The sequence below is a fragment of the Diplotaxodon limnothrissa genome, linkage group LG5, assembly GCF_057381915.1.
Source record: "Diplotaxodon limnothrissa isolate DT_005_m linkage group LG5, D_limnothrissa_male_GT1.1, whole genome shotgun sequence".
NCBI classification, from domain to species: Eukaryota; Metazoa; Chordata; class Actinopteri; order Cichliformes; family Cichlidae; genus Diplotaxodon; species Diplotaxodon limnothrissa.
In genome coordinates this window covers 37,915,343-37,928,746 of record NC_140600.1, presented here as the reverse complement: position 1 = coordinate 37,928,746, position 13,404 = coordinate 37,915,343, and the positions used below count along the sequence as shown (strand labels likewise).

Sequence of the window (13,404 nt, the reverse complement as noted above, 5' to 3'; positions counted from 1 at the left end):
ACACCATCCTGTCAGATGAGCCCCTGAACCCTTCCATCAACATCACCTGACATTTTAAATTAATAGGATTTGATTAAAGGCTATTTTTTTTTGCAGGGTAATCCCGGTACTGATGGCATCCCTGGAGCGAAAGGATCTGCTGTAAGTTTAGCATTTTTACCTTTTCTGTATTTCAAAGTGCAACCTTCTCACTTAACGTTTTCATATTTAGACATGCAGGTAATTTTTTTCTTGCAACTTCAGAGTTACTTTACTGCATCTAATAATATTTGCATCCTATACAGAACATTTACAGTGATCTCTTATTGAATCTGACCGATTAAGCAGTGAATGATGTTGAGCTTTCTATTCCAGCTTTAAAAGCTGAGATGAAATACTTCTGATTCAGTGATCAGTCAGCTGACTGACTTCAGACCTCTCTCTGTCTCTTTTTTATAGGGTGCTCCTGGCATCGCTGGTGCTCCTGGTTTCCCTGGACCTCGTGGGCCTCCCGGGCCTCAGGGAGCCACTGGACCTCTTGGTCCAAAGGGAACATCTGTATGTACTGAGTGAATCATTCATAACAGACAGGATGCCCCCTTCATTGGAGTTATATTACTTTTAATCTATTTATATATCTGAATGTATTTGCAGTTTAATTGACCACTTGATGTTTGTTGTCCATTTCATATCCCAAATAATTAAAGCAGGTCTTAAAAGCATAATAACTCATGCATTGTTTCTCTCTCCGTCTCTCTGTTTAGGGAGACCCAGGTATCGCAGGGTTCAAGGGAGAGGCTGGACCCAAAGGAGAAATTGTGAGTTTTGTTTCCTTCGACTTGTGTCTGTATACCCTGATCGGTTCATCAGCAAAACAGAATTCATTGATACAGTACAAACACTTCAGACTATGTCATCTGACAGACCTAGTACACATTTCCACATAGTTTAGGAACGCAAACCTAACAAAACGTATTACTTTAATATGTAAAAGTACAACATATTTTTTTCCAGTTTTGTACTAACCTTGTCTGTTATTCATCAGGGACCACCTGGTCTTCAGGGACCAAATGGCCCACTAGGAGAAGAAGGCAAGAGAGGGCCCAGAGGTGAGCCTGGTTCTGCTGGACCACTGGGACCCCCTGGAGAGAGAGTAAGTGCACAGCATGCTTTCTTTTTCCAGTTCTTTAAAACATGCTGCTCGGGAACTCTTGGGAAAGTAATATTAAATATATCACAGAATATCACAGTGTCAGGGTTTTCCTACACCTAACTTACTGTTATTGCTTACTCTGTGATGGATGGGTGTGTATTCGTTGGGTAAAACTTTGCAGCCCATTTAAGGCCCACTGTGAGATTGGGATATTGCTGTTTAAATAAAGATTAAATCTAATTTTGTGTTTTCCATTTAGGGAGCTCCCGGTAACCGTGGTTTCCCTGGTCAAGATGGTCTGGCTGGTCCAAAGGTAAGCTTCATGATGGTTTCACTGACACTCCAGAGAAGAGTTTTTGTTTGTGAAAAGGAAGTGAAGCGCTCCAAACAGCCAAAATGAGCTGAGTAGAGCATGTTTTAGGCATCTGGTCAGTAGTTGCAGGTGTAAAACTGTATATGTGAATAAATGTGTGTGAATACATTCAGTTATATGTGATACACAGACATTTAATTTAAACTTTTCCAAAAGACATAAAAAAGATGTTTGTGTCATGACGTTATTGTTGTTATTATTATTATTATTATTATTATTATTATTATTATTATTATTATTATTATTATTATTTTAGTGTAGGTAGTGTAGAGAATTTTGACATGCAGCATGGAGGGAGTAATATTTACTTCACTGAGCGATAAAAGCATTTCCAGTCTGATGGTGATGATATAAGCTTGTTAATAATTGGCGAACTTACGCTTCAGAAGACCAATTAAGCAAAAATAGTTCAGCATACTTTGAAATAATAGTACTTCAAACGTAGACTAGAAGCCATCAGAAAACCTTGAAAACTGTGTAACTGAGATATTCATATCTATATTTTACTTTCTTGGTTGTGAAAGCTGAAACTGCTGAAACTGTTGTAAAAGTTCTAAAGAACAGGATTATTTCTCAGTTTAGCTGTTTGTTTTTCATGAATGTATAAATCCTTTAAAATTCCAAAATATATTTTTGTCAGAAAAGATAAATAATCTGCACATATTTGACTACACTGTAAAAGGTAAAACACGATGTATATGAAAAAAGCAGCTGACCTGATTTCCACAAAGCATTTTATTGAGCGTAAATTGACTCTGGTCTCCGTGATGACTTCTCTGAGAAATCATTTTTCCCCTCATTAACTCATAACATTTTTTAAATCAAGTTAAATTGCACAAATCAGCTGGCAGATTTTAAAACGATGCGCTTAATGAGGCACGTCTTTGGGGTTCACTCTGAATTCACAAATTATTGAAGGTCATAATAAAAATGTTATTTTCCTTGAAGAGTAAAAAAAAAGTGCCATTTGTCAGCACACTTGTTTCCCTTTGACTTCATCCTGCACACTTTAGGAGGCAGCAGCGATGCACGCAGCCTCCCACAAGATGGCAGCATAGCTCACAAACCCATCACGCACACTGACCTACATGTCCCAAATCACCAAAGCCAACATCTCATTAAATATTATCTTTCCACGGACAGTTTCATTTATATCACAATTAATCTGTCTGAATTTAATCTTCTCATCTCCTGCAGGTCAATGAAATTTGTTCATCCTACTAAAAGAGAAACACATCTCCTCTGAACTTTGAGATGTTTCCCGTCCTCTGTGTTTGACTTTACACTCTTCCTCATAATACAGGGAGCCCCCGGTGAGCGTGGACCCTCAGGAGCCAGCGGTCCCAAAGGTGCCAGCGGTGACCCCGGCCGCCCTGGAGAGCCCGGTCTGCCCGGTGCCAGAGTAAGTGCTTCCTCTACAGCGCGTTATTACGCATAGATGCTGGTGATCTGCAGAAATGTGCTTTAAATTTCCACAAATCTCAAAAGTGTTCAGAAGAACATGTTTATTTATAGATAGATAGATAGATAGATAGATAGATAGATAGATAGATAGATAGATAGATAGATAGATAGATAGATAGATAGATAGAGAAGTTGTACTTCCTCTTCCTCTTCCTCTCAAATATTTAATTTCAGCTGCAGCAGTAGATTGTTTATGTGCAGTCACCAAAATGAAATTAGAAAACAGAGTTAATGAAGCCTGTGAGCAATGTGCTCTCATTCATGTTTCCGTTCTTAGTCATTTCCATCAGCAGGTGCTGCTTCCTGCACAGGGGGCTAGTCAGAGGTGTAAAATCAGTCTCACATGGTGCCATATGTTCTGTAATCCCACCTTTCTTTAGCATATGTCTGCAAAGAGATGCCCGATGACTCATCCAGATTTAGCCAGTAATTCTCCTTCCTTTCTCTGACAGGGTCTGACTGGACGCCCCGGTGATGCTGGGCCTCAAGGCAAAGTTGGACCTTCTGTATGTTCATGTACACGTTTCTTGTTGTAACAGACATTAATTAGTCGTTGTTGTTTACTTGTAAATTAAGAGAAATAACTACACGCTGTGCATCCGCTTGCTGTATTAAAAGCTGTGTGTTATTTTTAATATCACATGTGAAACAACCAGGGAGAGACTTGTAATTTTACCGAATGTGCTCTGATCACATAATGACTCATGAGTGGTTTCATCAAATTGAATTGTGGGAAATTTATCCGCCCATTATCCGCCAGCCTTATACTGTAGCTTTCTTCCACGTTCTCGCTGAATTCAGGGGGCTGTGTTTTTTCTCTTTCACTTTGGGCTCCGTTTGCCACACAGTCTCCTGTTTTTAAGGATAACATTCAATCCTTATGTTTATACACTTTGTTAGTAGTGACGGTGGAGCCGTAAACTCTGTAAGCTGCACCACTCACTGAAGCCTCACTAATTAATTTAAACACCTAAAAAATAAATGGATTTGAAATAGTGCAACTCACATTTATTTGATATACAACATACATTTCTGCATAATGATTTCAGATTTGTAATATTATGATATTTGGCTAAATGTGCAACAAACAGCTAAATTTTTTGGTTGGATTACTAAATGAATGGATGTAACATTACTGAGGGATTATACACAGTGTGTCATAAATTTTGCTGTATATTAATTAGATTTTGTAGTCACATTTTTAATTTTGTTAGAGAAACATATGGCAGTTATTTACCGTTTGGCTTGACTTTACTCAGGGAGCGCCTGGTGAGGATGGTCGTCCAGGACCTCCTGGTCCACAGGGAGCCCGAGGACAGCCTGGAGTCATGGGATTCCCTGGACCAAAGGGAGCAACTGTAAGTAAAAAGAAAAAAAAGTACCTTCTATAAGGGAGTAATATTTTACAGTGTGTTGCAATGTGTTTTATTTGTCCTTTCTAAAACATAAATGCATGATTCAAAACTGCACAGTACCTGTTCAGCAACATGTGGAGTGCTGCTGAGTAATTTTATATAATTTGATGAGCATCATCACCTGTATCCACCTTTGTTCTCACAATAGGTGCAAAGGGATCAGCAGTAGCATTTTCACTAACCACTGGATTTTATTTCTGCTTTTCTAAGGGTGAACCTGGCAAGTCTGGTGAGAAAGGACTGGCTGGAGCTCCTGGTCTGAGAGTACGTTCATCGTGTTTCCATTTTATGTTTTGAAACTAACGCTCCTCAGATTGACTGCTGTGTTTTTATGAAGCATTAATTAATCACGTGCATAAAAACATAAACATGTTATGCTAAAGTAAAGTCTCTTTTTAGAGCCAAATATTTGTTATTGTCAGAAACTATAAACTTTTGATTAGCTTCATTTTTCAAGTACACAGTTTCACAGAGTCCAGCTTCAGCACGAGAAGCCTCAGTTATATATCTGTCAGATGTCTGCCCAGTTAAGAGCATCACCTTTGGCTTTAGTGCTGATATCTGTCAAACCTCCTCCTCCACCTCCCACCCCATCCTCCTCTGGCTCTCTCTTTCTTCGTCTCCCCAGGGTCTGCCCGGCAAAGATGGAGAAACTGGCTCAGCTGGACCCCCTGGCCCTGCTGTACGTATCTCTATCGCTCCCATGCCACTTTATATACCTTCAACACCGATATTATCTTATCCCTTTTCTACGTCTGCACTTAGAAGCAGTCTTTGTTATCTCCATTTCCCAGACTGCTTCTATCGTAGCTCTGTCTGGAAAAAAAAGTCTTTGACCAAATTGTCTGTACATCACGTCACACCATCACTGACTTACAGACTTTCAACTTCTTTTGAAGATTATGTTTCAGCAAACTAAACAAACCTTTTTGAACTAGAGAACATTTTGTATATGATAAATATTTTATTTTTATAATGTTTACTAAGAAGTGGAAGGTTTTGCAGAATTTTCCCACCATTTTAACTGTCAGCCAGACGTGAAATTGCACAATTTTAATGAATTGTAAAGTGACTGTAATTATGACTTTTAGGGTCCTGCTGGAGAAAGAGGAGAGCAAGGACAGCCTGGTCCCTCTGGCTTCCAGGTGAGTCTGCATACTTAACGCTTTGCTATAACACCTGTGAGCATATATGAGCAGTTGTATCACTACTTTTATATTGTGCAGTTATACATAGAAACTTCAGTTTATTGCTTTTCTTCTGCTGAGCAGTGCCAGAATTGGGAACCACTTATTTTTTCTATGATCACAGTTGTTTATGGTGCAACAGAGAAATATATGTATCATTCCATTAAAGTATATTTTAATGGAATGACACATATTTAACATGTATGTTAATTACATGAATTACGTGTTGTGAGCATTCAGGAAACATTTGCCCGGTAAGATTAGGTTATGTCTACTATTTAGCTAGAAAACTGCAGCTAAAGGGGCTCAAAAACTCTGAAACTGGGCACGTCTGTCACCGAGTCATATGTTGGGTATGAGTGTTGCAGAATGGCTCACACGTATGGTTTCACCTAGATGTGCCAAACTTGCTGGGCACATGTATCCTGTGCAGCAATTTTACTTAATCTTGCAAAATCTAAAGACATTTATAATCCAAAGTGTTCAAAACTGTGACTTGACATTAGGTCCTGCTGCAGCAGTGCAACAAATTTTAGTTATAGGTGACAATAAGGAAACTGTTGTTCTGCCAGCTCAAATGTTCCTTTTCAGTGTTTGATACTGGGCCACCTGCACGTTACAGCTACAGGAAACTGTTGTTTTGGAAATCAATACCACGAAGCTCCCGGCACACACTTCATGTGCTGATGTTAATGCCAGAGGAGTCTTAGATCTCTGCAGTCAGTGAGTCAGCAGAGCTGGTGACTTTTACACACGATGCTCTGCTGACTCTTCGCAAACCCGCTCTGTGACTTTACATGGTGAGCCACTAAAGCGAATTGTGGAATATCTACAGTGGCAGAAATTTCACGAACTGACTTGTTGCGAGTGGCAACCTGTTCGAGTACCATGCTGGAATATGATGAGCTCTGTAGAGCAGCCCATTCGTTCTTGTAAAAGCAGTCTGCTGGCCAGGTGCCTGATTTTATACACATGTGGCAACAGGACTGAAAACACCTGAATTCACAGATTAAGAGGCGTGGTCTCACACATTCCTCCATATGCTCCCTTATTCAGAAAGGATGGCTGCAGCAGGTGGCTCTGCATATTTAACAGGTTGGCAGATATGTTTCTTTACCAGATGACCTTTGTGATGCAGCCCCAGAGGAAGTTGTATCCCCTCACAGGATCAAACTGCGGCTCTTTCACTTGTACATGTCATTACTGAGTTCCAGTCATAGCGCCACCTTTTAGCAGCAGAGATCTTTTCCGAGCATATTAACAATTTCCCAAGCTCCTTATTGATGTTCTAACGATTTAGCTTATGAGTTTTCCCTGAACTGTGTTTCCATGGCAATGCAGTAAATTAAAATGTTTCAACATGAAAAAAAGAAGATGTTGTTATTCAGCCACAAATCACCTGATCTTTCCCAAGTTTCCGGTGACAGAGACACATACTGACAGGAAGATGGAGTCATACGTGACAGCCATAATTCAGTCCACAGGAAGTGATATGTAACTCCTGTCAGCACTGCAGGCCTGAAGACACGTTCATGCAACAATAACACCATCTGAAGCGTAGGGGGGTGCAGACTTGGATCTTCGCTGCATTCAGTGTTAATGCTTCTTCTCTCCTGCACACAGGGTCTTCCTGGCCCTCCTGGTCCACCTGGTGAGGGAGGAAAGCCTGGAGATCAGGTTTGTGCACTTTCATGATCAAATAAGACAAATAAGACAAAGATAAAAAAAAAGTATACAAAGATAGAGTATAAGATAGGAATTTATGTACTTACTCCAAGGTCATGATTCAGATTAATTACACAGGTAATTAAACAGTTTAAGCGCTGCTGCTTTTTTCCAACGTTATCAGTGACTGCAAAAGTCTTAAGACTTAAGATGTCATCTACCAGATTTCTAAACTCTTAAAAATATATAATTACACTTAATATTTGCTTTTTGGCTTTAATTTAGTTTGGTTAGTGCTATGAGTATAAAGCATAACTAAGTATCTCAACAGCGATAGTCTTGCAGGTCTTTTAGCTTCTCTTTCTTTTCACCATTCAAGGGTGTTCCTGGAGAGGCTGGACTTGCTGGTGCCACTGGACCTAGAGTAAGTTCACGATCTTAACATAATTTCATTATACTGTAGGCTGCTGATTAACATACATGCCGCTGATTGTCACTGTGCTACTGTTCAGGGAGAACGTGGTTTTCCCGGCGAGAGAGGAGCCGCTGGCCCTCAGGGTCTGCAGGGACCCAGAGGTCTGCCTGGAACTCCTGGAACTGACGGACCCAAGGTGAGTCCAGCAGCCAATAACAAGCATGTTTTTTTAACTGATTAACCCTTGTATGGTGTTCGGGTCCGTGAGACCCGTTTTCAGTTTTTCTCAAGAGAAAAATTAAACAATGAATTATTTTTTCAACCTGAAATTCATTGGCTTTGGCTTATTTTCTGTGAAGAACATAAATCCGAACTAATTTTCAATGACCGAATGCTGTACCTCCCCCCACGCATTTACATTACATACAAGGTGTTCGGGTCCACTGGACCCAGGTCTAATAAAAGTGTTGAAAGTGTAGGTCCTGTGTTCCCACACTCTGTCTTCCTCCTTTCTGGTGCTGCTGATAGTGTTTTCTTCCCCTCCTGCTCCGCACAAAGTTGCAACATTGTTGAAAATTCAACTATCAACACTGTCTGCTCTGACATTCCCGCACATTTTACCCTCTTTCTTGAGGGATCCAAATTTTATTTTCTCATACCCTGTCCCACCTGCAAATTAGGGGCATAATACTATAAATAAGACTTTGCCAGTGTGGTTCTTTATCACAACTGATCAAGATGGCAAAAGATTATCTACTGCGAGGGCCATGCAATTGATTTTGGAAGAGAGAGGGGCTTCGGATGATGATGTTGACAAAGAGGTTTCAGAATATTTCACATTTCTGAAAATTCAGAGTCTGACCATGACTTTGAAGAAGAGGATGAGGTTGAGCACCATTTAGTAACAAAACGAAGACGAGTACCCCATCTGCAGCCAGCTCCAGGACCAGAACAAGCCCACCAGACAGCAAGTGAAGAAATATGGATGTCAGTAACTGGTGACATTGAATGATCTTCTTGCCCAAGAAATGAGCCACCCTGCAGAGCTGTTACTGTGATAAGCCAGGGCCAACACGGCTGGAGTTACTCATGTGCAGGACATCAAGTCTTCATTTGAGCTTTTCATCCCAGATTCCATCCAGAAATTTTTTCTGCATTGCAGTAATCTAGAAGGAAGGTGTGTTTTTGGAGAGAGGTGGAATGAGATGGACCAAATTCATCTAAGAACCCCAAAGGCCTACTTTGGGGTTCTTATCCTTGCTGGAGTTTTCAGGTCCAAAGGGGAATCCACAGAATCCCTGTGGGATGCAGAAACCGGCACGAACCTTTCCGTGCATCAATGTCTCTGGAAAACTTCCACAAAATTTCCAGGATTATTCCTTTTTGATAACCGAGACGACAGACCAGCTCGACGGCAGAGAGACGAGCTAGCTGCCATCAGGACAGTGTGGGATAAGTATGTGCACCACCTCCCCCTGTTTTACAACCCTGGGCCTAATGTCACCATTGATGAGCAGCTGATCCCATTTAGTTGTGAAACATATTGCTTCACGTGTAAATGTGTTGTGTCTTTCCACTCACTCCACTTGATTATAACTGATTTATTTTTTTATAACATTTTATAAAAAAAAAACAAAAAAAACCCGAGAAGCACATTCATTCATAAATGTGATCTAACAAAGGGAAAGGGAAAAAAATTAATCATGTTTGCTGTTCATATGGCTTGTAATTGGGATGAAGTAAACATCTGTTGAGTAATTTAACATAAAATTGTTTGATAGTGTTAATTTGGAAAGCCAAAACTCTAGCGGGTCCACCAGACCCATGAACACTGGCTGAGTAACAAAAATACGAACACCACACAAGGGTTAAATGTTGCTCCCTGAGGTTCACCCAACCCACTGCGAAACACAGTGAGATTTTCAATATTCTTATCACAGGCAGCAGAAACAGAGCAGTCTGAGCGTATAATTGAATAATAATTAGCTCGAGTGTTTGCGAGTTAAGCTGTGTGTACTCAGCATTTTAGCGTATATTTGGTGTTTTCAGCCTAAAATTAGAGAAAGCGGGCAGCATCAGTCCTCACCCTGCTGCACTGAGCAGTCTAGTTAGTATGTGACAGTATATGACAATAAAACCTCTGCTCAGTTTTCCAGTTTTGAATCGCATTGCATTTTCTTTAAAAAAAGAAAAAAAAACGAATCAACTTAAGTGCCTATCAGGTCCCAGACTACAGGTCATAATCTAAACTGGTTCATTTATAGCTTTTATTTTATTCCAGTAAATATAAGATACTTTGTTGTCATTATACAAGAATGTACAACAGAATTACAGATACAAAGTATAAGGAGGATTAAAAAGAGAGCACAAACCTTCCTTTCCCTGGTAGAACATTTGGAAGTATTGCATGACAGGAGCCATGCTAGGTAAAAATGTACATGCTATCTAACCATCACCTAAAATCAATAAACCAAAGTTAAAATACACATTGTAAAATCTTGTCCATCCTGGTCACTCCCGATGAAAATTTAACATCTTCAGCTCAGCCTCCTGTCTTTTTGTCAGCACCACCATCTCCAAACCACACATCATACCCGTCTCACTACCATCTTTTAAACCTTCCCTTTCACTCTCTTTACGATCCTGCTGTCACAAATCACCCCAGACACTCGTCTTCATCCACTCCATCCTGCCTGCGCTCCCTGTGCAGGCTGTCAGCTGCTTTAGATAAATATAGTGTAGTAAAGACTGAGATGCAATGCAGTTCATTTTGTTAAACTTAAATTATGTACAGTTCATTCAGATTCATATTTTTCCTCACAGAGAAACATAATCCATTCCAAAGATATATAGCACAATATCTAAACATTTTTTAATCCCTGTGTTTGGACATTCAGAGTTCGATAACAAAGTCATGTCTGCAGACACCGTAACCGTGAGGGACATGCTTACAGTGTCTGCGGGGGGGAAATCAAAAGACTCAAAAATCTGATGGAGTGGTTTTGTTGCAAAATAATAGATGAGGGTTAAATATTTAACGATGTTATTCTGCAGAAGTCATTAAACACCATCGTTTGCTCACGTGTGTGCTTCAGGATATCGACTGAACCTCACACCGACTGTAACTGAGGTCTCTACGGTGTGGCTGGACTGAAGCAGAGCATTTTTCTTTCTTTTGTTGAGACAGAACAGCTTTTTCCTTCATGATCTAATGTTTGCATTTGTCTTTTTAATAACACATGTGCCTGATAAATGTTGGTGTAAGGTTGCTCCTGTGCAGGTTGTACTGTTGAGCTAATGCTAAATCAACAGAGTTACATTTGGCCACCAGGTTTCTAACCTTAATAAGCTTTTTCTTTGCTTCCAAAGCTAAACTTTCAGTGTTTCCTAGACTGAGTAAAAGCCTATTTTCCCCTAGAGGCTAAAAAATTCTAATTCCTGAGACAATTTAAGTTCAGCATCCTTAGGGTTTTTTTTTACTGACTAAAATAGTAGATCTCTGATGTAATTCAAAGAGTGGAAAACAGAAGAAAACATATTTTTAACAAGCTCTCCTTTACTTTTAAACTTTCTTCCTTTGGGTTCTTGTGAATAATTGCTTTGTAGATATGAGTCACAAGCAAACACAGTTTTGTCAAAAGTTGAGGATTAGTGGTTGAAGAGCCATCAGTAACTAGAATTGAGCGTCAGTCAGCAGTTCAGGTCTGGACGTTTGCTTTATTTCTGTTTTCTGCATTCATGTTATTTCATAAATTTATAATACTTTAAAACAAAATAAAATATTTCCTACATTCACTGCAGCTGATGGCTCAGTGTGTCTCCAGTCAGGCTATACACTCACTTGCCATCTGTCAGCAATTTCCAGCCACTGCAGTGATTTGTCACAATGGCACTGTGAGCAGAGGAAGAGCTCAGAGAGGCTGCAATTCCCACTTTGGGATTGTTATCTGGTCATATTTTAATCCCAGTTCATAGGTTTTCATCCCCAGACATAAGTGGTTAGAGGATGAGGATTATAGACTGTGAGTGTGATGGTGGTGACGATGAAGAAGGGATGAACCAACACTCTGTAGAAAAGCAAGTCTCTGAAAACGATTTGTTTTATAAGAGGGATCGTTTGTCGGCCTCTTTGAGTTAGAGTATTATTCTATAGTATTCACAGCCAGTGTTGTGCTTGTGTTAGCCCTGTGGTCATGGCTTAATGATAGGCAGAGAAATGCTGCGTGTGTCTGATTTATAGGCTGCACGATAAAGCACCGCAGCACAGCTGAAGTTTTGACTCAGAGTGAGCCTATAGGAGTACTTTTTAAAAAAACAATCAAAGTCTGCATTTGCTTTCAATTGTTTCAGCTTTGATGTGTGAAATAGAGATTCGTGCCTTTATGATAAAACGCCCTTTGTCCTTTTAATAACAGAATTAAAGGTAAACCCACCATCACAGCAAAACACCTGAAATTAAGATGTCTTTATGTTTAAATTAAAAGTGACCGACTCATTAGAGAGTTAGGCATCTGTTAACCTTGAAGACAACAGGCAGGGACAAAGATGAGCATCGGCCTCTTTTGTTGAATGAGCAGATGTTCTCTCACTCTGAGACGGCACCGTGTTTGTGTTTCTGACTCATATTGTGGGTTATTAAACAAAGCCCAAGCAGAATCTGTCTGAAATGTGACAGAACATCATCACAAGCCTTTTTGCAAGTCTTTTTTAAAGACCTTGACTGAATCAGGAGGTATAAAACATCTTTGTGCATGTGTAGCAGGTGCTTAGAGAAAGTAAACAGTTGAAATGTCTCCTGTCTTTGAACCCAAACCTGTCATCTCATTATATTTTTGATTAATAATAGGGAGCGATTGGACCTGCAGGTACTGCAGGGGCTCAGGGACCCCCTGGCCTGCAGGGTATGCCTGGAGAGAGAGGAGGTGCTGGTATTCCCGGACCCAAAGGAGACAGAGTAAGCCATGATGGGAAACAAGTGTTAGCAAACTGAATGCATAAACACTCAATTTGTGGAATTTTCCCTACTTGAGTATAAATTTATGCATATTTTCTTGTCACACGACAGACTTTAATTCAGTTCTTTATCCCCACAGGGAGACCTTGGAGAGAAAGGACCCGAAGGTGCTCCAGGCAAAGATGGTGCCAGAGTGAGTGACTGTCATTCATTTGGGTTTTCGTGAATGACAGTAGCTTCTGCTGAATACAGATAGAGCGACTTTCATTTATTTCCTGGAAATAAAATGTTGCATACATATCTATCTGCACATGTGAATCTCTTATTTACAGCATATTATACTTTAAATGTAATCTGAAATCTAAAATATTCATTCTTTTGTTCTTTAGAATAAAAGTGTTTTGTTATTCCCGCTGCTCATTTTAAAGCAAAGTGTGAAGTCTCTGTTCTCACACTACAAACCTCTCCAAGTCTTTATACTAACTATACTTTTTTGTTTCATGTTTCAGGGTCTCACTGGTCCCATTGGTCCCCCTGGTCCTGCTGGTCCCAATGGTGAGAAGGTGAGGCGTTTTTACTTTTATTTTATTTGATCTAAATGATGTAATGTCTTGTTCTGCACAAGTCTTTATTTAAGTAGGTTTCTATAATGTAAAGTTAACCTTCTGTATGATGTTGCTGATGTTCTTCCTGTATTTTCTCGCAGGGTGAATCTGGTCCTGCTGGTCCTTCTGGAGCTCCTGGTGTCCGCGGTGCTCCTGTGAGTGTCACAGTTTATTGTTTTAGTAAAGAAAACATA

General features: G+C 40.0%; 1 protein-coding gene across 1 annotated transcript in view; it reads left to right on the top strand.

Annotated features, from left to right (window-relative positions):
• Positions 1–13,404, top strand: part of col2a1b (collagen, type II, alpha 1b) — a 46,760-nt gene that overhangs the window by 19,549 nt on the left and 13,807 nt on the right. The window contains exons 20-37 of the mRNA XM_085353566.1: positions 97–141; positions 439–537; positions 744–797; positions 1,025–1,132; positions 1,392–1,445; positions 2,809–2,907; positions 3,422–3,475; positions 4,229–4,327; positions 4,595–4,648; positions 5,013–5,066; positions 5,476–5,529; positions 7,195–7,248; positions 7,616–7,660; positions 7,749–7,847; positions 12,498–12,605; positions 12,745–12,798; positions 13,115–13,168; positions 13,312–13,365. Of these exons, the coding sequence (XP_085209692.1) occupies positions 97–141; positions 439–537; positions 744–797; positions 1,025–1,132; positions 1,392–1,445; positions 2,809–2,907; positions 3,422–3,475; positions 4,229–4,327; positions 4,595–4,648; positions 5,013–5,066; positions 5,476–5,529; positions 7,195–7,248; positions 7,616–7,660; positions 7,749–7,847; positions 12,498–12,605; positions 12,745–12,798; positions 13,115–13,168; positions 13,312–13,365 (1,242 nt within the window). The remainder of the gene's footprint in view (positions 1–96; positions 142–438; positions 538–743; positions 798–1,024; positions 1,133–1,391; positions 1,446–2,808; positions 2,908–3,421; positions 3,476–4,228; positions 4,328–4,594; positions 4,649–5,012; positions 5,067–5,475; positions 5,530–7,194; positions 7,249–7,615; positions 7,661–7,748; positions 7,848–12,497; positions 12,606–12,744; positions 12,799–13,114; positions 13,169–13,311; positions 13,366–13,404) is intronic.